At 45.3% G+C, this 27147-nt stretch overlaps 1 protein-coding gene across 1 annotated transcript; it reads left to right on the top strand.

Moving 5' to 3' along the window:
- Positions 1–7090: 7090 nt before the first annotated feature.
- Positions 7091–22993, top strand: RNF114 (ring finger protein 114). The gene is made up of 6 exons (XM_004746216.3): positions 7091–7275; positions 11362–11512; positions 13729–13835; positions 14190–14304; positions 19840–19947; positions 21183–22993. Exons 1-6 carry the CDS (start codon positions 7136–7138, stop codon positions 21246–21248), a joined length of 687 nt encoding a protein of 228 aa, XP_004746273.1. The 5' UTR covers positions 7091–7135; the 3' UTR covers positions 21249–22993.
- The last annotated feature ends 4154 nt before the right edge of the window (positions 22994–27147 follow it).

The following is a 27147-nucleotide window of genomic DNA, read 5'->3' as shown; positions in this document are numbered from 1 at the left end:
AAGATAAAGGGAGCCTGGCTGGCTCAGTCAGTAGAGCATATGACTCTTGATCTTGGGGTCATGAGTTCAACCTTCATGTAAGGTAAAAAGATGACTTAAAAAAAAAAAAAAGATAAAGTGAGAGATGAACTGTTCCAGATTAACAGAATTTAAAGAACCTTGGCAATCTAATGTGCTATCCCAGATGGAACCTTGAGCTGGGGTGAGGGTACCCTTAAAAACAACACAACACTTGTTTTTATTTAAATAAAGATTATTGAGACAATTGGTAAAATATGAAGAAGGTCTACAGATTAGATAATAGTGTTGTATCATTGTTACCTTCCTTTTGATATTTGTACTATGGTTTTGAAAGATAATGTCTTTCTTCTTAGGAAATACACTCTGATAGAAGGATAAGGACATCACGTCTACAACTATTCTCAAATGTCTCGAGAAAAAGAACATATGCATGTACAATATCTAGCCAGCTGTATGTGTGTCTGTATAATAGAAATGGAACAATAAAGCAAATGTGATAAAAATGCCGAAGGGGTCTCTGGGAGTTCTTTATTTTTGCAACTTTTCTGTAAGTCTAAAAATTAGTTCAAAAGAACTTAGAAAAAGAATGATCTAAATATAAAATAATACTTTTGTGATTTATTTTTAAGATTTTTATCAATTTATTTATTTGGCAGACAGAGATCACAAGTAGACAGAAGGCAGAGAGAAAGGAGGAAGCAGGCTCCCTGCTGAGCAGAGAGCTAAATGTGGGGCTCAATCCGAGGACCCTGGGATCATGACCTGAGCCAAAGGCAGAGGCTTTAACCCACTGAGCCAACCAGGTTCCTTGTGATTTATTATTTTTTTAAAGGTTTAGTTTATTTATTTGAGATAGAATGAGAATAAGAGAGAGAGAGCGCACAAGCAGGGAGAGCAGAAGGCAGAAGAAGAAGTAGGCTCTCTGCTGAGCAGGGAGCCCCGGGTGGAATTCGATCCCAGGACTCCAGGATCATGACATGAGCTGAAGGCAGACGCTTAACCAACTAAGCCACTCAGACCCCTTTTTCTGATTTCTTATTGACATTAAAAATTTTGTTGTGCTAACAAAAAAGGTATTAATGTCTTGATCTCAGAGTCATGAGTTCAAGCCCCGCATTGGGATCGACGCTGGACATGGACCTTACTAAATAAACAAATAAATAAAATAAAATATGGAATATTTCCAAAGCCCCAGAAAGTTCCCTCAATGTCCTTTCCATTTAAGTCCACACCCAGAGACAATCACTGTTCTTTCTTTCACCACGATTAGTTTTGTCTGGAACTTCATGTAAGTATGATCATGTGTAAAGTAATTATGATCATATGTAAATACTTTCATTCAGCATATTGTTTTTGGGATTCATCCATATTATAAGTATAATGTATTAATAGTTTGTTCCTTTTTATTGCTGAGTAGTAGTCTTTCGTATGAAGATGCCACAATTTACCCATTCACATGTTGATTTACTTTGCGGTGTTTCCAGGTTAAGTCTATTTGAACATTCTTGTACAAGATACAATGAACATTCTTATACAAATCTCTTTATGGACATGTGTTTACATATCTTTTGGGTAAAATTTGTGAATTTTACCTAAATTTTTTCTTTAGTGAAATTTGGGGTCACAGAGTGGACTTTCCAGTGAACGGTGTTGGAACAACAGGATAGCCATCAGAAAAAGCTAATATTGGATCCACTCCTCACACTGCATACAAAAATTAACTAAAGACAGATCATAGCTTTTTTTTTTTTTTAAAGATTTTATTTATTTATTTGACAGAGAGAAATCACAAGTAGATGGAGAGGCAGGCAGAGAGAGAGAGAGAGAGAAGCAGGCTCCCTGCTGAGCAGAGAGCCCGATGCGGGACTCGATCCCAGGACCCTGAGATCATGACCTGAGCTGAAGGCAGCGGCCCAACCCACTGAGCCACCCAGGCGCCCAAGACAGATCATAGCTTTAAACATAAAATCTAATACTACAAAACTTCTAAATGAACATGTTGGAGAATATCTTTGCAACCTTGGGTAGATAAAGATTTTTTTAGCATATAAAGCCCTAACAATAAAAGGGGGGGAGGATAGGTTAGACCTTACAGGAATGAGAATTTTCTGCTCATTGAAAGATGATCAAGTTTGCTTCAAAATAGGGCAGGTGGTGGGTGAAGGGAGGATTTGACGAGGGTATAGAACACATAAAACTCATCGTGATATGTAACTAACACAGCTGGGCAACAGGTATATATAAATACATCATTCTATTCGCTTTACTTTCATATGTGTTTAAAATCTTCCATAATAAGTTTTATGATGTGGCATTAAGAAAAGACACAGCTGGGGCGCCTGGGTGGCTCAGTGGGTTAAGCCGCTGCCTTCGGCTCAGGTCATGATCTCAGGGTCCTGGGATCGAGTCCCGCATCGGGCTCTCTGCTCAGCAGGGAGCCTGCTTCCCTCTCTCTCTCTGCCTGCCTCTCTGCCTACTTGTGACTTCTCTCTGTCAAATAAATAAATAAAATCTTTAAAAAAAAAAAAAAGAAAAAGAAAAAGACACAGCTAAGGAAATGAATAGGCAAGCCACAGACTGGGAAGAAATATTTGCAGTACATAGATCTGATAAAGGATTTGTATATGGAATTTACAAGGTGTCCAAAAATTTGGTACAGTTCTAAGAGGTAGGCCTGAAATAGCTTTTAAGTATGTATGTATGTATGTATTTTTTTTTTTAAGATTTTTTATTTATTTTTCAGAGAGAGAGAGAGCGAGTGAGCACAGGCAGACAGGCCGGCAGAGTCAGAGGGAGAAGCAGTCTCCCTGCTGAGAAAGGAGCGCGATGTGGGACTCGATCCCAGGACGCTGGGATCATGACCTGAGCCGAAGGCAGCTGCTTAACCAACTGAGCCACCCAGGCATCCCTGCATGTATTTTTTTTTTAAGATTTTATTTTTTTATTTGACAGACAGATCACAAGTAGCAGAGAGGCAAGCAGAGAGAGAGAGGGGGAAGCAGGCTCCCCGCCTAGCAGAGAGCCCGATGCCGGCCTCCATCCCAGGACCCTGAGATCATGACCTGAGCTGAAGGCAGAGGCTTAACCCACTGAGCCACCCAGGTGCCCCCCTAATGTATGTATTTTTAAAAGATTTAATTATTTCAGAAAGAGAGAGAGGGGAGAGGGGCAGAAGGAGAGAGAGAATGCTAGAGCAGGCTTGCTGCTGAGCGTGGAGTCGGACATGGGGCTTGATCTCAGGACCCTGAGATCATGACCTGATGAAACCAAGAGCTGGCCACTTACCCAACTGAGCCACCCAGGCGCCCCAGCTTTTAAGTATTTAAAGCTCAAAATTGCTTGTGTGCTACACCTGTGAGCAGCTCTGTAGTAGCAGAACTTTCTGTTGTGGTGGGGATGTTCTGTGTCTGATATGTCCAGTGCATACGTATCTGCTAGCTACGTGTGGCTCTTGAGCTCTGGAAATAGGGCTAGTGAGACAGAGGAACTGACTCTTTAGTTTTGTCTTTAAATGTATTTGCATTTAAATAGCCACAATATTGGATGGTGCAGGCCCTAGGGATAAAGCTCTGAAAATAGAAAAAACAAGAGTATATGCTCTTGTAATGTAGACAGTTATAGGCAAATTGCCCACTCAGGAGATTGTATTGTCTGTTGGTGCGGAATAAATGGCCACAAATTTAGTGGCCTAAACAACACACATGGATTATCTCAGTTTCTGTAGGTGAGGAGTGTTGGCACCAGTGTGACTGTTGGCACAAGGGCAGGAAGATCTCCCTGCAATTTTCTTTAGGATCCTTTTTTTTAAAGACTTTATTTATTTATTTAAGGATTTTATTTATTTATTTGACAGAGAGAGAGATTACAAGTAGGCAGAGAGAGAGAGAAGGGGAGGCAGGCTCCCCGCTGAGCAGGGATGTGGGGCTCTATCCCAGGACCCTGAGATCATGACCTGTGCTGAAGGCAGAGGCCTAACCCACTGAGCCACCCAGGCGCCCCTAAGATTTTATTTATTTGACAGAGAGAGACACAGCGGGATAGGGGAACACAAGCAGGAAGAGGGAGAAGCAGGCTTCCCACTGAGCATGGAGCCTGATGCGGGGCCTGACCAGGGATCCTGGGATCATGACCTGAGCCAAAGGCAGACGCTTAACAACTGAGCCACCCAGGCGCCTCCGTTGAATAACATTTTAAACCATCTGTCACTGCCTATTTGAGATCCCGTATTTCTCCTCTGAACCTTGCCGAGGATCTGGCACACAGGAAGCCCTCAGGGACTCCCTGTTGCCTGAATGTATGAGTCTACATTGGCAGAAAAATCAAGTCTGCAAAAACGTTGAGCCTGACCAATTCCCTACTCCAGGCTCACAGCAGATCTGAGATGATGTGGGCAGTCCGAGAGAGGCTGACCAAAGCTAAAGGACAGGGAGAGACTGTTGTGGGAAATAGTTTCCTTAAGGACATTGAGAAGGGAAAGTTTCATTCATTTAACACACATTATTAGGTTGATTGTGGCTGAGTATCGGGTGTGGTGATGAGGACTGGCGGTGTATTTGCAAGCTGAGAAGATCATGGGGACATTCTCATTGGGAATGCCTAGAAAAAACAGGAAAGGGTGGAGTACATTCAGGCTGGTCGGGCACTGATGGGGGTGGGGGCATCAGGGGGTGGAGGGTAGAGAAGGCTAGTGGTTCTCAAAGTATGGCTCCTGGTGCAGCAGCATTGGCCTCCCCTAGAATATTGTTAGAGGGGCACCTGGGTGGCTCAGTGGGTTGAAGCCTCTGCCTTTGGCTCGGGTCATGATCTTGGTGTCCTGGGATTGTTGGGCTCTCTGCTCGGTGGGGAGCCTGCTTCCCTCTCTCTCTCTCTGCTGGCCTCTCTGCCTCCTTGTGATCTCTGTCAAATAAATAAATAAAATCTTAAAAAAAAAAAAAGCCCACAAACTGTTAGAAATGCAAATCCTTGGCCCTACCCTCTACCTCCACTGACCTGTTGCATCAGAACCTTGGGGCGTTGGCTCCCACAACTGGTTTAGGTGAACTGAGACACAGGTACTCTTTTTTTTTTTTTTTCCTTTTTAAGGATTTTATTTATTTGACAGACAGAGATCACAAGTAGGCAGAAAGGCAGGCAGAAAGAGGAGGGGAGGGAAGCAGGCTCCCCGCTGAGCAGAGAGTCCAATGCAGGGCTCAATCCCAGGACCCTGGGATCTGACCTGAGCCGAAGGCAGAGGCTTTTTTTTTCCTTAAAGATTTTATTTATTCATTTGACAGAGATCACAAGTAGATGGAGAGGCAGGCAGAGAGAGAGAGGGAAGCAGGCTCCCAGCTGAGCAGAGCGCCCGATGCGGGACTCGATCCCAGGACCCTGAGATCATGACCTGAGCCGAAGGCAGTGGCTTAACCCACTGAGCCACCCAGGTGCCCCAGAGACACAGGTACTCTTAAGTGCAAAGGTGCCAAAGCCAGACTGCATGTGTCCAAATCCTATCATTTTCTATTACCGTCAAAAGGTAATTTAACCTTTTTGTGCTTCAATGTGCATAGCTGTAAAATGGGGATAATAGAGCCAAAGTCATAGGTTGCAATGAGGGTTTATTTATGTAAAATGCTGAGACCAATAAACATAAAAAAGTTCAATCCTATCCTTTTTACTCTGTAACTAAGTGTATAAGGTTGTGGTAAGATCATTTCAAGAGACCAAACTGGGGGCAATCCAACTGAAGCCTGGGTCTGGGACTCCCCTGCCTCTACCCCAGGGTCTGGCAGCAGCTACAAGGCTAACACAAAGTCTTATGAATACATATGGCACACCTCTGCCCCTGCCAGAGAAACCTCATCTTCGGAGGGGAGATGGGGCATATTTGGTTGGGAAGAGATCAGATGCAGGAGTGCCTGCCACAGGGATGGAAAAAAGAAACAGTAGAATGTAAACCCCTTGGGCCGCTGCATATGCATGCCAAGTTATTTATTGGTGAAAAGATGCCCGCATGGATAGCTAAATACAATCCTCCTGCATTCAATTAACCTGGTTAACAACAGGATTTATTTGTCCTGTGTCTTCTCCATATTGTGAGGCCTCTGGGGCCTTTCAGGATGGAAGCTTAATTGATCATTGATTTTCCTGGTCAGGAAAACCTGGTTAGAGTTGTTAGCAGAGCCTGCCTTTGAACAAGATGTATCTTTCCTTAAATGTGCTGTCCACAAGAGCCTGCCTTTGAACAAGATGTATCTTTCCTTAAATGTGCTGTCCACAAGAGCCTAGTTGGTGCAGTACCAAGTGGAGACAGTTGGCATTCAAAACATCTGCGATCCAGGCTGGGGGCCTTCTTGTGAGACTGAAGTTTGGACTACCAGCTTCCCAGTCTCTACAGAGCTGTAGTTGGGCCCCATGGCCAGGAGGCGAGTGAACACAGCAGTAAAGCATGGTGACTCCCACTTCTGCTTTCCTTACTGGTTTACTGGGGCTTCGTGCCCATAGCCTGTCTTCAACACCTCTCCTAACGGCTGATCTCCCTTTTCAGTGTCAAGAGTAACCGGCATGAATTAATAATGCTGTCTTGTTTCCACTGTATTTTTACATTGCTCTTAGAAATAAATGATTATTTTATATTCGTAGCTCAGGGAGTGATATATCTCCCTTTAAAATTTGTTTGCCTAAAAAACCCCAATTTTTTTAACGAAATATATTTGCCTAAGTTTAAACCAAAGGCAAGTCGATTTGGGATGAAATATTAAGTAAATGTAATGATTTAAATTGAGGAAACAGTGGCTGAAACACAGAGCCTGCTCCAGTTCTGCAGGTGTCTGGATCTGACTACCGTGTTTTCCAGATTTCCCGCGGCTTCGCCTTCCTCCCGTCAGTTCGGGGAGGCAAGGGAGGAGGAGAGGAGACTGGGACAGGAGGCGTGGCCCACTCACAAGTCCCATCCCATCCACGCGCCCTTTCCACAAGCCACGCCCCGAGCGCCCCTCACCGCCCAGGGTCCCGCCTTTACCCCGCCCCGGCTGGCCGCAAGCCCCGCCCCAAGCGCGCGCGCTAGCCCGGTACCTCGCCCCGCCCCCCTGGGCTCCTCCTTCTCGGCCGCCGTTGCGCCGCTCGGCGCGGCAGGAAGATGGCGGCGCAACAGCAGGACCGTGAGGGTGGTGCGCAGCTGGCTGGGCCCGCAGCGGAGGCCGACCCGCTGGGCCGCTTTACGTGTCCCGTGTGTTTAGAGGTGTACGAGAAGCCGGTGCAAGTGCCCTGCGGTCACGTGTAAGGGGCGAGCCGGGGTCCGGTCGCAGGGCAGCCTGATTAGGAGGGGTGCGGCGGGGTGTCTGGGGCGGAAGCGCTAGGACCGGGCTAGAGGGTTCTTTTCCCCGGGCCCTCCGGGGCTCCTGAAGGTCGGTGGAAGTCGGCGGGGCGCTCTTCTCACTTCCAAGTATTCTGCGGTTTGTTGAGCGCCTGCTGTGTTCCAGGCTTCTGTCAGGCTCCTTACCCGTGATAGTGGAGTCGCACCCTGCTGGGGATTAGGTAGGGTCTGAGGTGGGCCCTTGGTGGGGCTCCTGGCCGGCGCTCCCGGCCGGCTCATTCGGTAGAGCGTGTGACTTGTGATCGTGGGGTCGTCAGTTCGAGCCCCACGTTGGGCGTAGAGTTTACTTAAAATAAAGTCGGACTTTGGACCGTGGACAGCCACGGTTTCTCTTGAATAATCTGTGCATTGCTCCTACGTATGGTACGCGTATGGCGTCGTGTATCCAGCTCTACCAAGTAATTCGAATGTGCACTGAAGTTGGAAAAACGCTGAACTAGACTAAAAGAACAAAAGGGAAGTCTTGATAATAGATTTCACCGGTCTGCCATTAACGGTGAAAGGGGTTGGGAGTTGCAGATAGCTCTTTTTAGTATTCCTACCTGTGTACGGGCTTTGCTGCATTTTGTTTGAAATTGAGCCTCCAGGGCCTGCATGTTGCTGATGCATTGGTTGTGACGCTACAGGAGAGGGGTGTGAAAGTGACCAGTACAGACTTTGGGCTGGGCTTCGTGCCTTGAGGTTGCAGGATTTGAATCTTAGCCTTGCTCCATCAGACATAAAAACACCTAAGCTGAAAGAACTGTAGAAAATGTGGCTACTTCTTGCTGCTCAGTGTTGGCTTTTCCTCAGTGGCCTCCCGCAGTGCTTATCTTGGGCATTATCTTGGCAATGGTTTTAGAACATCTTTGTTGGAAAGTAGACACAACAGGCTTCTGCTGGGCCACAGGTATTTTTACTCCTCCAGCAGTACTGCAGGGGAAGGGGGTTGATAGCCATTTTGCAGGTGAGGGGACTGAGGCTCACGTAGGGCAGACTCACCATTGTCTGACTCTTCCCAGATGAACCGCAGGTGTTTCCTTGCCAGCCCAGAAAATAATTTGGCACCTGATAAGGGCTCCCCAGCCATACTGACTGCTTTTTGCTTCTTCAGGTACTCTAAGTTCTTTCTAGCTTTAGGCTGTTCCCACTTGCGGTTCAGTTAGCCTGGAACGCTTCCTGCCCCATCTGCACTTCCCCTGTCAGCTACCCCAAATCCTTTCGGGACTTCACGTCCCAGTTTAACTTCCCTTATCATCATTCCTTTTTAAATTACTTCCTTGCTTCACTCCCAGCACTTCCTTCCTCCCCTTCTTCCTTGTGGAGAGCCAAACTTAGGGATCATGAGGGCAGTGACCGTATCTGTGTTGCCTCTTTCTGTATCCCCAGTGCCTGGCACAGTGTCTGAGTTTCCATCTTCCAGTTTTACATTCAACATACTAAAATATTTGTATGCCCACCATGTGCCAGGTTCTTGGGGCATAGTAAGAAACAAGGTGATTCTGCCCTCAAAGTTTACAATCCAGTGAATTGATGATAAATTAGGCTAACAAGTGTTAAAACTATTGTGAAAATTCAGTATGCAGTGGGAGAGTATTATAGGGATCAAACTGGTGTGTTTGGGAGTGATCAGGTAATGAAGGGATGGATGACATAAGAAATTGGTGGTGGAGGCTAGATAGTGTTCTCATTGAGTCATCTTTTCCTTGGTTCAGCCCTCACTACTCTTACCTGATTTTGGATTAATTAATTGGATTTCATTCACAATTAATATTTATAAAGAGGCTTGACCCGGCACAGTTTACCGATGGAAGAGCAGCAGAAGTTGAGATTTCCTTGAGCCACATGAACCTTTCCTAGGTCAGAGGTCAAGGGGCAGTACTGGGTTTCTTGGCTCTTTTCGGTACTCACCATCCTGGTTCCATGTGTTCATCAGTTCGTGCTGATGAAAGACAGATGGGTGCACCTCTGTGAGGGCAGTACAAGTCCCCTTTAGTTCCAGCCAAGTGCTTTTTTGCTCAGCCTAGTTATTGGCAGATTTTTGCTAACTTTCATGCTTAGAAACCAGCATCATTGTAGCTTTTGCTGGGTGGGGCATTGAGTTTTTATAAAACTTTATTTCAGGCCCTGAATGACTATGTCCCTCCAATTAAGTGGAATATAGCTGGAGAAGGGCAGGTGGCTGGAAGCCCAAGAGAAGGCTGAACTAGATCAAGACCTGTGAAAAAGGAAAGAGAAACCAAAAGCAAGCCCAAGACTCAGGGACTGTTTAAAAGCAGGCTTGCATGGTGGGCATGACTCAGGCACAAAGTGGCTGTGAACGTTTGGTCAGCGAGCTGTAGCCTGGTGTGTGCTTAAAGGCATGAAGCTGCTTTTTTCTACCAGCTGGGCTTGGTTTCTCTGGGACCTCTGCTGTCTTGGGTTCCTCTTGTGATCTGCCTTTGAGAAGAGTTACAATAAATGGTGCCTGCAAGGCCCGTTCTGCCTCTCCAACCTAACCACTTGCCCTCTCCTGGTGGTCTACCCATCATGGTCCTTTCTGCTTTTTAGAACTCCCTTTGTACTTCATATATAGTCTCTTTGTGGAACTCTTTGTGTCCAGGTCTGGGTGACTGTCTGTCTCCTCCTAGTTTTAGGTCTTAGCTCAAATATCGCCTCCTTAAAGAAGCTCAGTATCATCCACCTCGGCTGATCTCTGCTCATTTGATTTCCTTCCTGTCTGTAATCGCTGTCAGAATGAACATTTGTGTCTTTCTCCACTTTGGAATATAAGCATCAAGAAGACACGGATTTTGTTTACTTCTCCACTGTGCTCTCAGTGGTGAATCACTAGACTCATCCTGTCCCAGACTGGTTTGTTTTGTGTGGCAGTGTTAACATCTAGTTTTACGACAAAAAGGAAGAAAATCCTTAGAAACAGTAAAAATTTGTCAGTGCGCAGGTTAGCTTTCCTGAGTTCTTCCTGGTGGGTTTTGTTATCTTATCTTAAACCTGTTGGTTATGTAGCCAGGCTGTTTTCATGCCCCGTTATCCTCTCACTGTGTACACCACCGCTCAGCATCACTCCCTGCATAGTTCAGGATAGAAACTTGGCCTTCTTTGACTTTCCTTCTCCAAATTCAGTGAGTTCCCAAGTCCTACTGACTCCACTCTGAATCATTTCCTGAGTTAATTCTCTGTAGCCTTAGGCCATTAGAATTCCTTGCCTTAGCCATCTGCTTGGTTTCTACTTCACGGCTCCTGTCTTTTCTCACCTAATTAAAAAAAAAAAAAAAAAAGGAAAACCAACAACTCTCATCCATGATAACCTCAGCTATTTTTCTAAAACTTGGACTTGGCCTTGTTGATATCTTTAAACATCTGGGTTCCTACTGTTTTTGAGGAAAGGGGTTAGACTTTTATTTCCTTACATGCCTCATGAATTTTTAAGTCTAAGTGCCTGGAATATTCTTATTTACCTCTGCCAGCCGAGCTCTTTTAAAGCTCTTTCGTGAATGCTGCCTCTGAAGACATATCAGCGCTGTCCTTCTTGGGTCACAGCGAGGTGGTCTTGTCTTTGTCTTCTCATAAGAGTTTTGCCTTCACCTCTAAGGATAGCGCCTCCTGTTTGTGGTGCTTGACCCTGGACTGAGGCTCTGCTGCATGTATTCCATCCCAGTAATCCCAGAGGTGGCTACCACCATCCCCATTTCATAGAGGAGAAGCTGAGGTTCAGGAAACCCCACCAAGATCCCTCAGTGGCCAGTGCTATGAAGACTGTGCCACAACACCTTTCACTGTGTGTCTTTGACAGTTTGTGTTTGTTTCTGTTGGTGGACCTGTGTGTTTTTGGCAGGACACTTCCCCTCCTACCCCTTTCTGGCCTGGGAGGACTTAGTATCTGAATCAGAAAGAGGGAGCAATATGTTTTTATAATCCATTATTCATTGATGTCTTTTAAAAAGTTGATCCATTTTTGTTGTCTTGTCTCCACAATGCATGACGCTGGTTCTCTGTGTGTCTTGTTCTAGCTTTTGCTCTGCATGCCTGCAGGAATGTCTGAAGCCGAAGAAGCCTGTCTGTGGGGTGTGTCGCAGCGCTCTGGCCCCTGGCGTCCGAGCTACGGAGCTCGAGCGGCAGATTGAGAGCACAGAGACTTCTTGCCATGGCTGCCGTAAAAATGTATGTGGAAGTAAAAGGGAAGAGTCAGTGTCTTTTTGTGACAAGAGGGGGTAAAACGCAGAGCTGTTGCCACGTTGTTTCTGAAGTTAGAGCTTGACTAGGTGACTAACAGCACGCGTGCATGCTGGTTATCAGTGGCAATGGCTGTGCTGTTTTATTTTAGTGACCATATTGGTTTTACTTTGTTTTTTTAAGAGTTCGTTTAGTGTATTATATATTGTAGCTTTGAAAACCATAGGAGTGACTTATCCCAGTTTCTTCCCCTATGAAAGAGCCACTTCCCCAAAGCATTATGGGTATAATGGTAGGATGCCATTTCTTTTTTTTTTTTTTTAGGATGCTATTTCTTAATTTTTTAAAATATAAAATGAAATCAGCATCTCAGAAAAGCTTCCTGCTGTTGTGAATTTAAGGGGAGATGTTACAATCTGTGTCATTATGGACATAAAAGATACTTGAAGTTTTTTAGTACTTGATAGGAAGAGATCATGACATAAAGGTCATTATGAAATTACGTGATTGTAAGAGCAATACTTAACATTTGAAATGCATCCATGCTCTTTTGTATAATCGTATTAGAATCAAATGTATGTACTTCACCATCTATATAAAGGAGAAATTCTACTGTTTTATTTCCTAAGAGATATAGCCTTATAGGTTTTGAAATCATGATTTTGTTTATTTTGGACTGTACAAACAAAGAATAATGTAGGTTTGCTCCTTACTCCAGAGATTACCTCTTGAAAAGTGATTTAATTTAGAAGGGCAAAACATTTTCTGCGCTTTGACAAATAACACGTAAGGTTTTTACAAACACCTGTGTAGGAATTTCACAAAATAGGAGCATACTATATAATTCTAGAACTTTTTCTCACTTTTTATTTATTTATTTATTATTAAATTGATTTATTTATTTTCAGAAAAACAGTATTCATTATTTTTTCACCACACCCAGTGCTCCATGCAATCCGTGCCCTCTTTAATACCCACCACCTGGTACCTCAGCCTCCCAGCCCCCCACCACTTCAAACCCCTCAGATTGTTTTTCAGAGTCCATAGTCTCTCATGATTCACCTCCCCTTCCAATTTACCCCAACTCCCTTCTCCTCTCTAACACCCTTTGTCCTTTTTCTCACTTTTTAAGAAATTTTTTCACTTAATGAAACTTCACTTGCTAGACATGCCAGATTCATTTCTTTAACCACAATAGTATGGATGGCCGTGAATGGGTATTCCTTATTTACTTCCTTTCAGAGTGATTTAGCACTGTAGGTACAAAGTGGTTATCATTCTGAATAGGACTATTTCCCATCCCTTTTAATTGGGAGCTCTTTGGTTGATGGTCTGAACTCAAGTTCTTTAGCTGGAGGTAAGACAGGAGCATTACGGTAAGCCAGAGCTCACATAACAAAGCTTGCTTTTTTTCTTGTCGTTTCCTTTAATTTTGAAACTCAGGATATTAAAATGAAATTACCCGTTAATTTATGCATACAGTAAGGGTTTTTTGTTTTTTTTTCTGTATACTTTTGATTTTTCTCCATTTTTAAAGATTAGTGATTGTATTGCATTTCCAAGTGTCCTAACCCTCCAGAAATGTTGATCTTATCTTCCCTTTAGCTCTCCTCTTCATTCCTTCTGCTTTTTCTTTCCTTTTAGAACACCTGCCATGAAGCATTCTCCTCTAGGTTTTCTTTCTCTTTCCATCTTGCAAAGACTAGATTTTATAAGAGAAATAAAACTCAGATTTTGTTTGTTTGTTTGTTTTTTTTTTAAGATCATTTATCAGTATCTGGCATTCTGTACTTTAACTAAAATTGCTGGTCTTTATCTCTTTTACTTAAATGATTACTTTTACTGCTGCGCATAATGAAAGTGGTTCTTGGCTTGCTGTGAGGAGACTAGTTTAAACACTATGTGGAAAACTGAAATCTTCCCTGGGTTTGCAGTATGTGAGCAGAGAGCATACCTTGAATAAAAGCAAACTTCTAGAAGAGTTACTTTGAGTGGAGGCAGTTGTCCTGGGTTGGGCAAGTCAGGCATCAGCCTTGGTATTAACGAATACCCTGCAACAAATGTGCTTTCAGCCCCTGTAAGCATAGCCAGGAGTCTGGTGAGATTGTTTGCCAAGGTGGTACAGGTCTGGTTTTCATCTTGATCTTGCTTTGGGACTCTGTTGGCCCTGACTAACTTATGGGCTCTGATTCTTCCTGTCCAAGTTTTTACTATCCAAGATCCGGGCCCATGTGGCTACCTGTTCCAAATACCAGAATTACATCATGGAAGGTGTGAAGGCCACCACCAAGGATGCCTCCCTTCAGCCAAGGTAAATGACTCAAAACACTCCCTTAGGCAGAGGTTAGCTGTTGCTATGAGGACAGTGGACACTTGGCATGATCAAGGGTTTAGTTGTAGGAGTTTGAGAAAGTGGAGGTATAATTGCTAACCTGGCTACACCTGATGTCAGTTTTTGTTTTGGGGGTGGGGTGTGGAGGGCTCCGATGCTCACTTCATTTATTAGCTCTGCTGTTACTTTCAACACTTGACCTGATTCTGAAGTAATTGTCAGAATCCCTGTCAAAGCACACTGAATGTTGCTCCTTTTTTGGAGGGTACAGTGGATAAAGTGTGGAAAAGTACTCACAGAGAAGTTTTTTTTTTCCTGCCTTTCATCTTCCAGGAATGTCCCAAACCGTTACACATTTCCTTGCCCTTACTGTCCTGAGAAGAACTTTGATCAAGAAGGACTAGTGGAACACTGCAAGTTATCCCATAGCACGGATACCAAATCTGTGGTAAGAGGAACTAGGTTTTGTTGTTTTCCTTTTTATGAAAAAAAGTCAAACTTACAGAAAAATGGACAGGATTAGTACAGTGAATGCCTGTGTGCCCTTCACCTAGATTCACGGATTAATAACATTTTACCCTGTTTGCTTAATAATACTCTGTACGTACATATATTTTGCTAACAAGTAATAAGTTAAAGATAACCATGACTTTTTGGTCCTACTCACTTCAGCGTGTTATCTCCTAAGAACAATAACATTTTCTTACAAAATCACATTTTTGTGTTTGTCACACTCAGGAAATGTAACATTGACACAATTTAATAGCGAATTCATGTTTAAATATTAACAGTTGTAGAGGCCCCTGGCTGGCTCAGTCTCGGTGACCCCTGTTCTCAGTGTTGTGAGTTCAAGCCCCATGTTGGCCATAGAGATTACTTTAAAAAAAAAAAAAAAAAAGGAATACCCTGAAATTTTAATAATTGTAATATCCTTCATAGCAGTATTATTCTGCCCCCAAATCCTGGATCTTTGTGCTTCGTGTAGCTGTCATGACTCTAGTGCTCAGCTTTTCTTCGCCTTGCATTACCTTGACATTTTTAAAGAGGACAAGCCAGTTGTTTTGTAAGATGTCCTTCAGTTTGTGTTTGATTTCTCATCATTCCATCAGCCATGTGTCCTCCGGGTGCCACATCAGGGGTCACGTGGTGTCTGTTGGCCCTGTGGTTGGTAATGTTACCTTGGATCCCTTGGTGTCTGTGAGGTTTGTCCTCTGGAAAGCTACCATTTTCCATTTGAGAGTAGTTTGTAGTTGTGGAGAAACAGAATGTGTATGAAATTGTTAGGAAAGTGCTTATCAGTCTTGTGACTGATCGCAGACTGGCATGTAGTTCTGTTTTGTTTTAATGTTTGGATGTGGTCCATGTCAGCAGGATTACCCCTTCCTCTTTTTTCCCCCCAAGTAAGCTTTGTGCCCAATGTGGAGCTTGAACTCACAATCCCGAGATTGAGTCACGCACTCCACTGACTGAGCCAGCCAGGTGCCCCCTTGCCTCTTAATGTCATTGACAGACTAGGTCTTTTTTTTTTTTTCTTTAAGATTTTATTTATTTGACAGATAAATCACAAGTAGGCAGAGGGGTGGGCAGGGGTGGGGAAAGCAGGCTCCCTTCTGAGCATAGAGCCCCAGGCAGGGTTCGATCCTAGGACCCTAAGATCATGACCTGAGCCGAAGGTAGAGGTTCAACCCACTGAACCACTGAGGTGGTTCAAGCTAGGTCTTGATACAGCCTCCACCATAGTTTTTTTCAGTTTTCCATTTATCTCAGACTGTTCTCCTGAACTGTATACTTAGTTCTTTGGTCACACTTCAGCTCCCTTGCCTTAAAATGTGATGCATGGACTTTAGAATGTGCATGAGCTTTTGTGAATAGGATTAGGCCTGGTGGCATTCTTTTTGTTTGTTTGTTTTTTTGCAAATGTTAAGATACACCTGACCTTTTTGAGAATACATTAGGTCTTCCTAGTCTTACCAGGTCACATTCCAGTTAGTACAGCCACTTTTTACATGGGGCTCCCTGAGTTCTTACTATTGTGCTGTGACAGATTTGACAGATAAATTCCCTCTTGTCTGCTTTTCCCAACACTCCTCACTAGGGAACCTGGCAGGCTCGGTCATTATAAGTCATTTTCAGCCAGGCCCTGTTGCTGCTAGGCACACATGCTCTCTGGTAACTGTTCTGGGGACTCTGTTTGCATTAAGTTCCTGGCATGAACCGTCCTCATCTTTTCCAGGTAACACTGAATCCTGCTTTTAACTGAGTTCAGAGTATCAGGTGCGAATTCCTTTCTTCTCTCTTCCTCCTTCTGTCTCAGGAACTCTCTGATCTAGCCCTGAGGTCACAGACTGGCAGTCTATGGGATATGTCTGGACTATACACATTTTACCTTCCCTTTTAACCTTTAAAAACCAGAAGGTTCTCTGTCTTGATACTCTGCATTTGAGAAACTGGAGGTTCTGGCAAGAGCCAACTGGCCTAGAGTAGTTGCTGCCCTTCTAGATGGGCTGGGCTTACATCTGTCCTCCGTGCTCCTGTGCCTTACTAGTCTGGTCCCTGTGAGCACTTGAATTTGCAACCCTTATTCTTTGTCCTTAACATTCCTTTTTGTGTTGAGGAAAAGGCTCCTTTCCGAATTTGCAACCCTTATTCTTTGTCCTTAACATTCCTTTTTGGGTTGAGGAAAAGGCTCCTTTCCAAGCCTGGCTCTGCCGGGGTCCTCAGGCTCACACAGAGGACTGAGCAGAGGGCCCAGCCCAAAGTAAGAGTACCTGCTCCTGCAGCTTACCCTGCCCTGTGTCTTGTCTTACCTCAGCTTCGCTATCTACCCACGCCTGACTTGTTTTCCTGCAGACATGCCCATCTTCCTTGGCTCCTTGGTGAGAGGAATACTCGATCTGTTCTCTCCCTAGATAATGTTCAGTTGATCTTTTCTCTCAAGCTTGTTGTTTTCCAGCTGCTGCTCTTTGAACCCGTTTTTTTCTCCCCTCCAGATTCAGCCTCCACCCCTGCTGAGTCATGTTCTCTGTGGTCCCAGCTGACTTAATTGAGTCCTTGCTTTCTGTCACCTCTTTGCATTTTTTTTCTTCTTAAGATTTTATTTATTTCTTTGACACAGAGTGGATGCACAAGCAGGGGGAGCTGCAGAGGGAGAGGGAGAGGGCTTGATCCCAGGACCCTGGGATCATGACCTGAGCCAAATGCAGACAGACACTTGACTGACTGAGCCACCAGACATCACCACCTCATCTTCACAATTTTTAAAATACATTTTCTTTGTGTGTAGTCCATTCATGGTAAAAAGTGTCTCTCTAGCCCGTTCCCCCTAGTTTTCCGGCTCCCTTCGATAGCATTAGTTCCCAGTATTTCTTTACATTCTTGCATTTTATTCTGTTTGGATATAGTAAATGCATTATGTTGCCATTTGCCATTTTTATTTAATAGAGGTAAACCTGATCTAAAACTGAAACTCCACACTATGGTGACCTGCCAGCCTCTCATGAGAGATCACGCACAGAGAAGTGATTGTTCTCAAAAATAAACAGCCTCACCACTTGATGCTAATATTTGTCTTTCTGACATTTATATCTTTATTACATAGATGACTTTGGAAATTTTTGTAGGCAGATGGCAACCTGAAATGGGCGTCGAACCTGCTGTTTCTCTGTGATGCCAGAGTAGCTTCACAGTGCGCATTCTTTGCCCACAGTAGGCAAGATAAGAGTTATGTTCTGTGAAAAATACCTGAAGCCAGGGTTTCAGCTCTTCCTTCAAGATGTTTTAGTTGTGGGGTGCCTGGGTGGCTCAGGGGGTTAAAGCCTCTACCTTCGGCTCAGGTCATGATCCCTGGTCCTGGGATCAAGCCCCGAGTCAGGCTTTCTGCTCGGCGGGGAGCCTACTTCCTCCTCTCTCTCTCTGCCTGCCTCTCTGCCTATTTGTGATCTTTGTTTGTTAAATAAATAAATAAAATCTTAAAAAAAAAAAAAAAGGTGAAACAATACTTAAAAAAAAAAGATGTTTTAGTTGTGATTCTTTTTTTTTTTTTAAAGATTGTATTTATTTGACAGGTCACAAGTAGGCAGAGAGGCAGGCAAAGAGAGAGGAGGAAGCAGGCTCCCTGCTGAACACAGAGCCCAATGTGGGGCTTGATCCCAGGACCCTGAGATCATGACCTGAGCCGAAGGCAGAGACTTTAACCCATTGAGCCACCCAGGCGCCCCTTTAGTTGTGATTCTTAATGACTGATCACTCAAAAGCAAGTGTGAAGAGACCCACAAACACTACCCACCTGTCCCCTTTGCACATTTTCTGTTAAAGTTTGCCAGACAATCTTAACTATTTTTTGGTAATTATAAGAATGATAACGGATGTGAAGTAAAGTGTTGAGACTGGAATTCATTTCCTACCACCATCCTGCCCCGTAGTTTTTAGAAGGGAATAAACAAAGAAGTTTGTGTGCTGTCCAAGGCAAGTGGCTTGACTGTGTTGTAGAGCTGGTTAGCTGCAGAGCCAGTACTGGAACCCGGGTGCGATAGTACGTCTTTCTTTCAAATACCTCGTTTTTTGTCAAATAAGTGTGCCAAACTAAAATCTAGGTGTTGGGGATAAGGGATGGGTCATCAAAGTATTACCTGCTTTTCTGTAGGTTAGAAGTTCTATTGCACGCTAAGTTTGACAGTGCAGACATACATTTTTTTTTTTAAAGATTTTATTTATTTATTTGACTGGCATAGATCACAAGTGGGCAGAGGCAGGCAGAGAGAGAGGTGGAAGCAGGCTCCCAGCTGAGCAGAGAGCCCGATGCGGGACTCAGTCCCAGGACCCTGGGATCATGACCTGAGCCAAAGGCAAAGGCTTAACTACACTGAGCCACCCAGGTGCCCCCAGACATAAATTTTTAACACATCTTTGCCTGTGTTTATAAAATACTGCCTTAGATCTGGGTTAATTTGGTTAAGGGTTAAGTGCACTCATAAACTTGATAGTGCTAGAGTACTTTGTGATTTCTGGTACTGCAACCTACTTTTCTCTTTTTCCCCCTCTTTCGGCTTTCTGAAATCCCTCTGGTTCTTTTGTCTCTGTTGAAGCCTCTCTTTCCACCAGCTGTTGGCCCTCTGTTCTGTCTGCTTTCCATCTATAGACTCCTTACCTGTTAATGTTTCAGCCCTTCCCATTGGAAGCCATCTCCTGCTTAGTCTCTGGACCTGACCCACCTTCTAGCCCCATAGCTGCAACTTCCAGCCCAACTCCTTCCACAAAGGAGTCTTCCACTGTTTCGGACTGATCTCTTGCCAGCCCCTTTTGTCACCCCGTCTTCCTTGTAAACAGTGGGGTTCCATTTCCAAGCCGACCACTTAGGCCTGCTGCTTCCCCAGGCCCAACTCCTCTGTCCGTATCTGAATTTTATGTTCTAAGCAGACTGATCACCTGGCTGCTGGCCTATCCTGCTGCCCCCTGGCCTCTCCTCTGTGCCGCTGCCTGTCTGCCAGAGCACCCTTTCATGTTCTCTTTGTCCTAACAGATACCTCCCTGTTTTCAAAGCCCACATTGACTTCTTACATGAGGGCTTTTCAGCCTCAACCCTCTCTTCTAAGCTTTGACTTTGTAAAAATAGCACAGAAGGCTGTGTTTTACTTCTCAAGATACGGTTTGTCGTTTCCTGGGTTTTCTTTGTGCTTTTGGATCATTTTGTCTGCTGGGTCAGAGGGCCAGAGTCTAGGCCGTGGCTGGGCTGACACATGGCCTGGTCACAGTAGGGGGTCAGAAAAGGGTGATGTCGTGCCTAAAGCCTTTATGCATTCTCAGCTGTCATATGACCCGAGGAGGAGGCTGACTGTTCTCTGGGATACAAACATGCATACGAAGGAGTGGCCAGGCCCTAACCGCATGTGTCAGGAAAGCTGTCCTGGAGGAAAGGAGGCCAGATACAGGCCACAGAGGGCTGAGCTCAAATGTCAGGTGCCTGACTGTGCTTCTTTGTTGAAAGGTTTGCCCGATATGTGCCTCAATGCCCTGGGGGGACCCCAACTACCGCAGCGCCAACTTCATAGAGCACATCCAGCGCCGGCACCAGTTTTCTTACGACACTTTCGTGGTGAGTCTGGAGCCCAGGTCCCCCTGGGGGACCAGCGCAAGGATCTCCCTTCTCTTACCTGGAGAACTGTGGGTCCCATTGTTGGGTTTTGTCACGGGTGTGATGGGCTCCCTGGAACAGCAGCCGTGTGGTCTGTCCCCGTGAACCCGGTGAGTGGCCAGAGCCTTTGTTGTGTGGTGTTGAAGAAGGTGAACTGGCCAGTCATCTGCAGTGACACATAGTGAAAACTTGCTCCCTCGGTTTTTCCCCAAAAATGTTTCCTGCTTCTTTTTGATATGTGTAGTTTTTCACCTGTTAGGGAACCTGGCTTAGGATCCCAAAGGTCAGATGCTCAGGGGGACCAGGCCCATAATGGCAGTGGTCCTCGTGAGGATTCGCACGCTGTTCGGTATCCAGCCCGTCCGGTCCAGCTGATCATTAGCGTGTAGAGGTAGAGGGTTAGTACTGCCTGTCTCCTCCACCTGCCCCAGCAAGCTGGGAAGGCAGAATGTCGTAGAAGTATCACATATTTTTTTTTTAAAGGGCTTGAGGTCAAACAAAACACATCCACTCACCAAAGGTGTTCATCCAGCTTGTATCCTTTCCCAAGAGCTAAGCGGCTTTGAAGGGACCCACTGTTGTCTTGGCATAATAGTAATGGGTAAATTTGGCCACCTGTTTTTCAAAGTAAATGGCCAGTTTGTTTACAGATAAATGTCGTGAGGTCTTAGAGTAGTATTCAGTCTTAACAGCTGTATTTCAGAACCTGAGAATGAAAGTGTGACTCTTTCCTAAGTTGTCACAAAATATTTATTCTCAGTCTAAGAGAATGTCTGAGGTTCAGACTTCAAAATAACTGTCCTTTTTGTGAGTGCTGTGAAGAGGAATAAGGTTCCTAAGTTCTACCCAAGTAGATAATTTGGCCTCATTGAATCAAAAAGGCAAATTTGACTCCAGTACTCCCCTTTGAGTACTTGGCCTGTGCCCCACTCCATACACGTGCCCTCTGGTCCTCATAGTCCCTGTCTGAGGAAGCCATCAGGATTTTCATCAGGCTGGGGCAGCAGAGGCACGAGAGATCAAGAGAGCAGTTTGCCTGCAGTTTTGTGGCCAGCATTGCATCTGGAGCCGGGCTCGGTCCCGGGTCGGTCACGTCTAGAGCCCAATGTCCCTGGGCTGCACCGCTTCTCCTACTGAACGTGAGTCTTTGCAGCTGTAACCAGTGCTGAAGCCGCGTGTCTGTGTTTGGCCCACAGGATTACGATGTTGACGAAGAGGACATGATGAATCAGGTGTTGCAGCGTTCCATCATCGATCAGTGAGCAGTCTCCGCTGGAACATGTGACTCATACACCTTAAATGTACAACGGACCTGTGAGCTCTGGTGTTAGCATAGGGTCCCTTCTGACAGGAAAAGAGGTCTCCAGGTCAGAGCCGTCCTTTCCTTTGGGGTCTCCCCTCCTGTTCATTCTGTCACATGTCCAGTCTCTGACTGCTCCTCAGCTTCTTCCTGGAGCTTCTGCTTCCTCTTCCGGAGGAGAATCCAGCTTCTCCACCTGTCCTTGTTTCACACGTGTTCCTCCCATCTAGAGTTCGTCTCCCGGGTCCTCTGAGCCAGCCAGGACCTTCCCTGGGTCATGAATAGCACAAATGAGACCAGCATCTCCTCTCCTTGTCCCTGAGGTGTGTGTATGTCCAGTTGCCGACAGAGCTCCTTCTGTCCTCTGGGAATTCTTGTTCGTTGCCAAAAGCTGGAGTTTTACCTCTTGGGAAGCGTTTCAGAAGGCCTATTAGGGTGAATGTTCTGGGTTTAGCATGATCTGATGCTGGAAGTTTTGATTAGTGATATTTTCCCACCACTCCTGCACACCCTTAGAATTAACTGGTTCAGTCTTAAATGCCTGCATGGTGCCTTTTTAGGATAAGGTGTAACCATACATTTTTAGTGACAATAAGTATTTCTAGGTTAGGAAAGTTAAACTCCAATTATCCATAAGCGGGGAGGAGGGTCAGCTAAGAGCAGTGTGAGGGCCGTAGCTTTTTGGTTCTTATTTTCAGACTAATGCTGTGTTTTCAATTGACTGAGTCATGTTTACCTCTCTCTTTGGGAGCCTGCTTACATTTTTGTCCTCGAAGCATGAGAAGGAGTCCTCAGATGAATAAGAAGGAAGACGTTTAGGGGCTCCAGTGGATATTATAGTTATTTTATCTTTTATTTGGTAACTTAGATTAAACTGAGTATTGCTTTTCTATCACAACTGGCTTCCTTATGAAACTGGTTTCTGCGTGTAAATCAGTGTGTGAAAACCTGCCTTCTAAAGCAGAGGTTATAGGAAATCTAGTATCCCAGTCTGCTGTCTCTTTTTGACAAGACACACTGTTCAGAAGCCAAACACGTCTCCTCTGAGCACTTGTTGATGGAAACTGTCTAATGGAAGCTTGCTTTGTTAATAGCTCAAGAAACGTGAAGTTCACCATGTTTCACGAATATTAATAAATACAGGGCTACGAGCTTTCAGTCTAATCTGTAGGAACAGAACCTTTGATTGATCAAAAGGCCTGTGGCTTTAGGTTCACTTTTTTGTGTCAGACCCCTCTACGCTGAGCACGGAAAGTTATTCTGATCAGTAGCTGAGGTTGCAAGTGACCACGTGCTTTGGGCCTGTGTGTACTGCTGTGGTGGGCCTCTCCCTCTGCCAGTAGGGGCTGCAAATGCCTTGTTCCCAGCAAAGACAGGGCCCTCTGGGGGCAAAGAAATGTTTTCTAAAGTGATATTGTTTGGGAGGGCTCAAATGTTAAGGTCTGTGTCTTCACTGTCATTTCTGGAAAAAGTTCACTCTGACCTCCCTGAAGTGAGAGGTCTAAGTTTGGAGGGAAATTTGACAAAGCTGTCATTTGAGGGAATGGATGAGAGTGTGTCCATTTCACTGGTGGTACCAAGAAACTGATTTCCTTGTATTAAGTGCACTTCATGTATTTCTAATAAGATGACTTTCCAGAAAGTGAAATTTGTTAATGTTCTGGCTTTTAAATGGTGAAATATAAATAAATTTCCTAATTTATCCAATTGGCAAGCTATAATTACTGCTTTCATTAACCACCTTTTGCTGAAGTCTGGGCCTGCGGAGGCTCTGGAAGATTGTTGCTCTGAGGGGAAGTGCTTGTCCGTCACAAGTCCCATCTGGCTCCGATTTTAGCTCCAGCACTTCACCGGCTGGGGCTCACCAAGTTTGTCGTCTTTGGAAATTAAACACAACCCTCCCGTCTCATGGTTGGGAGCGCCGATGAGGTGAGAAATGACCGTGCTCCTTGAAGCAAGGCTTTATTTAGACATGTGGCTTTGGCTCCATTCTGATGACTTGGCAGCAGCCCTGAGGTGTAGTAAAGGGTCTCGTGCATTAATATCTGAGGTCATGGCATGCTCAAGTTTTCCGTTCTGCCTCTGGCTGTGGGACTTTGGGCAAATACTTTCTCTTTCTGAACCTGTTTCCCTACCATGAAATGGGAATAAGTTTCTGGCTTCTAGTGCCTTTATAAAGGAGGAGATATTTACTGTATATTAAATTGCTACCATTTCTTCATCCTTACAGTTTATAATTACACAACTGATGAATGTGTGCCCAGCACTGTGCTGGCACATAAAGGTGCTTAGTCAGTGGCTTATATGCCTGAATATAGAAAGTCAATCATTTTTGTCAGGAAGGAAATTATAAAGGTTTTTTTGGCCAAATTGGACGTTAGAACTTTTATTATTACAAATGATCAACTCAGGTGTCTACTTACTTTTCTTTTTTTTTTAAGAATTTATTTATTTATTTGACAGAGAGAGATTACAAGTAGGCAGAGAGGCAGGCAGAGAGAGAGAGGAGGAAGCAGGCTCCCCGCTGAGCAGAGAGCCCGATGCGGGACTCGATCCCAGGACTCTGGGATCTTGACCTGAGCCAAAGGCAGTGGCTTAAGCCACTGAGCCACCCAGGCGCCCCTCTACTTACTTTTCATTACGTGTATTTAAAACAGACGTAGAAGTATTGCTTTTATCTAGTCGTGCATTTCCAGGAATAGCTGCCTCTTGAGGATACAGGGATTCAAGAAGCAGCAGAAGCCTGGCGCGGCGCCTGCGGCCTAGTGTGTACTTCTGTGGCCCTTGGCTACCAGAGCTGCCTCCTTGGGCGTAGCCCTTCCAATCGCAGTCCTGTAGGAATCTTAGATTTACTGTGGCCAAAACTGAGCTCAGCATCTCCAGTTTCTTCCCTCCATGCCTCTCCCGCGTCATTCCCTCTCGCTGCGGAGGGTACCGGTAAGTACTCAAGCCAGTGATCCATGCGTCCTCTTACCCCCGCCTTCCTACTTCCACCACCTTTGGTTAAGTTCCAGTAAAGTCCTGCGCTCTGGTTGCACATCAGGAAGTCACCATTTGTGCCTGTCTTTCCTCCAGGTTGACATTACACACCGTGGCTGTCCTTTGAAATCCCTTGTCATCCAAGACAGGTCAGGAAAGTGACGTTTGAACTGAGATCTGAATGAGATAAGGGACAAGCCTGTTGACCAGGTGGGGGAAGAGCGTTCCTGGAGGGAGTCAGTTCAGAGGCTCTAAGGTGGGAGCTGGTCGGTGTGTGACACTGGGCCACTGCAGCAAGGGAGCCGTTGTGAGGCAGCGTGTCAGCAAGGGGCTGTGGAGGGCAGATCTGGGGCTTTTCTGTAGCTGAGATGGGAGCGTTGCTGGTAATGAGTGACAAGACCCAGCTTGGGTTTAAAGAGGAATCTGCTGGCTGCATGTGGAGAAGGGACCATACCAGGGAATGCAGAAGCAAAGACTGGGGAGGTGGTGGCCACAGGAGTGCAGGGAGATGAGGAATGTGGCTGACAGAGCAGCGGTGAGGTTGTCTGAAGGTGTTTGTAGAAGGGAGGTGTGAAAGCAAGTGAGGGGTCAAGACCAACTCCACGGTGTGGGGCCTAGACGATTTGGTGGGCAGAGTATCTTTATGAATTGGAGGGAGAACTCCCCCAGTGGCAGTTGTGGGGGAATCAGGGATATTTGGGGCGTGGGTGCTTTGGCCTGGGGCTAAGACGTCCAGGTTCTCCCGTTGCACACCGAGAACGTGTCAGCTGTCAAGCAATGCCAGGATGTGCCCAGCATGTTGTTGAATAAAATACTAGTCAGGACATTCCCTGTTTCGGTGCAGAGATGGGTGTGGATCAGCGGAGTCCTTAAAATGTATGACTAGACAAACTGTCTCTGCATGTGGTGTAGATACATAAGTAAGGAAGAATCAGGCATTTGTGTGTTTCATTTGCAGTGGTGAAAGCTCTCATGTTCAATTTGGCCAAAAATATTTTTCTTAAATTTCCTATTGGACAGGGAGGATTTCCTCATACTCACACATATGTGGAATGTGCACGTAGCACTGTGCTAGGCACTGGGGATTCACGCATTAATCCAATGTAGAATTATAAATGGATTAAGTGTTCGTGGTAAGGGATTAATAGATGGTAGCGATTTAGTAAATAGTAAATATTCTTTCTTTATAAAGGAACTAGAAGGCAGAATGCATGGGCTTCCAGCATCATCTAGACCTTTCTCCTTTCTCCACCTGGGCGTTCTCCTTCACTCTTCTGTGACTTGAGTATCTCCTACTACGGGCTTTTCTCCCAAACAGCATTTGAACATGACTGGGTTTCCTCTACCATCTAACTAGGGGCCCGTATCTCTCCCCCTTCATACCCAGACATCTTGAACTGGTTGTCCTCACCCACTGCTTCAGTTTCTCTTACTTGCCAATTTTATCCCTGAACTGCTCCCACGTATGCTTCGCACCCTGCCCCTCACCAAAGAGAGGGCCTGTCACTAACTCCAGCAGACACGTTAGTCTTCCGTGAACATCTTCAGCCTGTTTAGTGCCCTTGACCCCTCCCTCCTTTTAGAAGCATTTGCTTCTGCTGGCTTTTCTGTTGGGACACCATCCGGTTTCTCTTCCTGTTTCTTTGCTGTGTTCCTTTTCCTTGGCAGTTGGTTCCCACCTCTTAGCTATTGGAATTTTTCAGACTCTGCCCCAGACTCCATCTCCCCTCACACCCTGTCCCCCGGTAAACTCCCTCCCCCATTCACCACTCTTCCCTTGGCTTTCCTTGCTGTCTGCGTGCTGATGGACGCAGACCCATACATAGCTCTAGGGCAGGCAGCTCTCTCGAGCTCCAGGCCCACAGAGCCAGCTTCCGCGTGGGGCTGTCCACCGCGTGACTGAAGGGCATCTTTAGTTCTGCATGGCCCAGACTGACTGCTCCTCCGCCCTCTTACTATCACACCCTGCTCTAGGTCCTCCTCCTCCCACCACCTTACAGGAGGTGAGGACACCATCCCTCCAGTGGCTCCAGAGTTAGCCTGAGTATCATCTTTAACTCCTTAGTCCCCCCACAAAATTGTGCTGAGTTTACTCCCAGAGAACGAATGCACTTGGGTTTTCTCATGAGCCCACTGCCACTAGCATCTAAACACCCACCATGATCTCACCTGAATTATTGCCACAGCTTTCCTTCTGGCCTCTCCAGTGTTCTCTAGCCAACATTCAGTGCATCTTGCCTCAAATGGCCAGAAGGATCATAGCTTTAAAACCCTTCAAAGGCTTCAGCTACCCTCACATCCAGTCCCAACACCTGAACATGACCTCCAGGCCTCCCCGTGCTCTGCACCCCCATCTGCCTCTCCAGCTTCAGCTCCCGACAGGCTCACTCACTGGGCTCTGATCATTTATGAGCCTTTCTGCACCTCAGGTGTGTCTGTCGTGTCTCCCACCATCCCTCTGGAATATTCAGTGCTGCTGCACCCTCTCCCCCCCTTACTTCCCCTGCTGCCTTTGCTCCCAATTGCAGTTTGGATGTGTCGATCAGAATTTCATGTCTCATGTTCCTACAGAAACTACTGGTGCTAATGAGGATATGTACTAAGCTGTTGTATAAATACCCCTACTATGCCATAAGGTTAAGCTTCTTGTCTTATTTACCTCTGTGACCCTATTGCTCAATATGTGGGTAAAATACAGGACTCCCAGGTACATGTTAATTTCAAGGGAACAACAAATAACTTTTTAGTATATGTATCGCATATTCACGAAGTACAATCTGATCAAGTCAGGAGATGAAAGCCAGGAATATTCATGCTGGGAAGTTATTTGTTGTTTGTTTGGAATTCACATTTAACTGGGCGTTGTGTTTTCAATTTTTAAG

The sequence above is a fragment of the Mustela putorius genome, unplaced genomic scaffold (assembly GCF_011764305.1).
Source record: "Mustela putorius furo isolate JIRA1106 unplaced genomic scaffold, ASM1176430v1.1 tig00000592_pilon_pilon_pilon, whole genome shotgun sequence".
Classification (NCBI taxonomy): domain Eukaryota; kingdom Metazoa; phylum Chordata; class Mammalia; order Carnivora; family Mustelidae; genus Mustela; species Mustela putorius.
Note: the sequence above shows the minus strand (reverse complement) of the source record. Positions and strands in the feature narration are given on the sequence as shown.

Bases quoted from the DNA above. Each gene is read 5' to 3' on its own strand.
- RNF114 (XM_004746216.3), top strand. From the start codon at position 7,136: ATGGCGGCGCAACAGCAGGACCGTGAGGGTGGTGCGCAGCTGGCTGGG. The intron at 7,276-11,361 runs GTAAGGGGCGAG...GTCTTGTTCTAG, and splicing joins CAAGTGCCCTGCGGTCACGT to CTTTTGCTCTGCATGCCTGC. The intron at 19,948-21,182 runs GTGAGTCTGGAG...TTTGGCCCACAG, and splicing joins TTTCTTACGACACTTTCGTG to GATTACGATGTTGACGAAGA.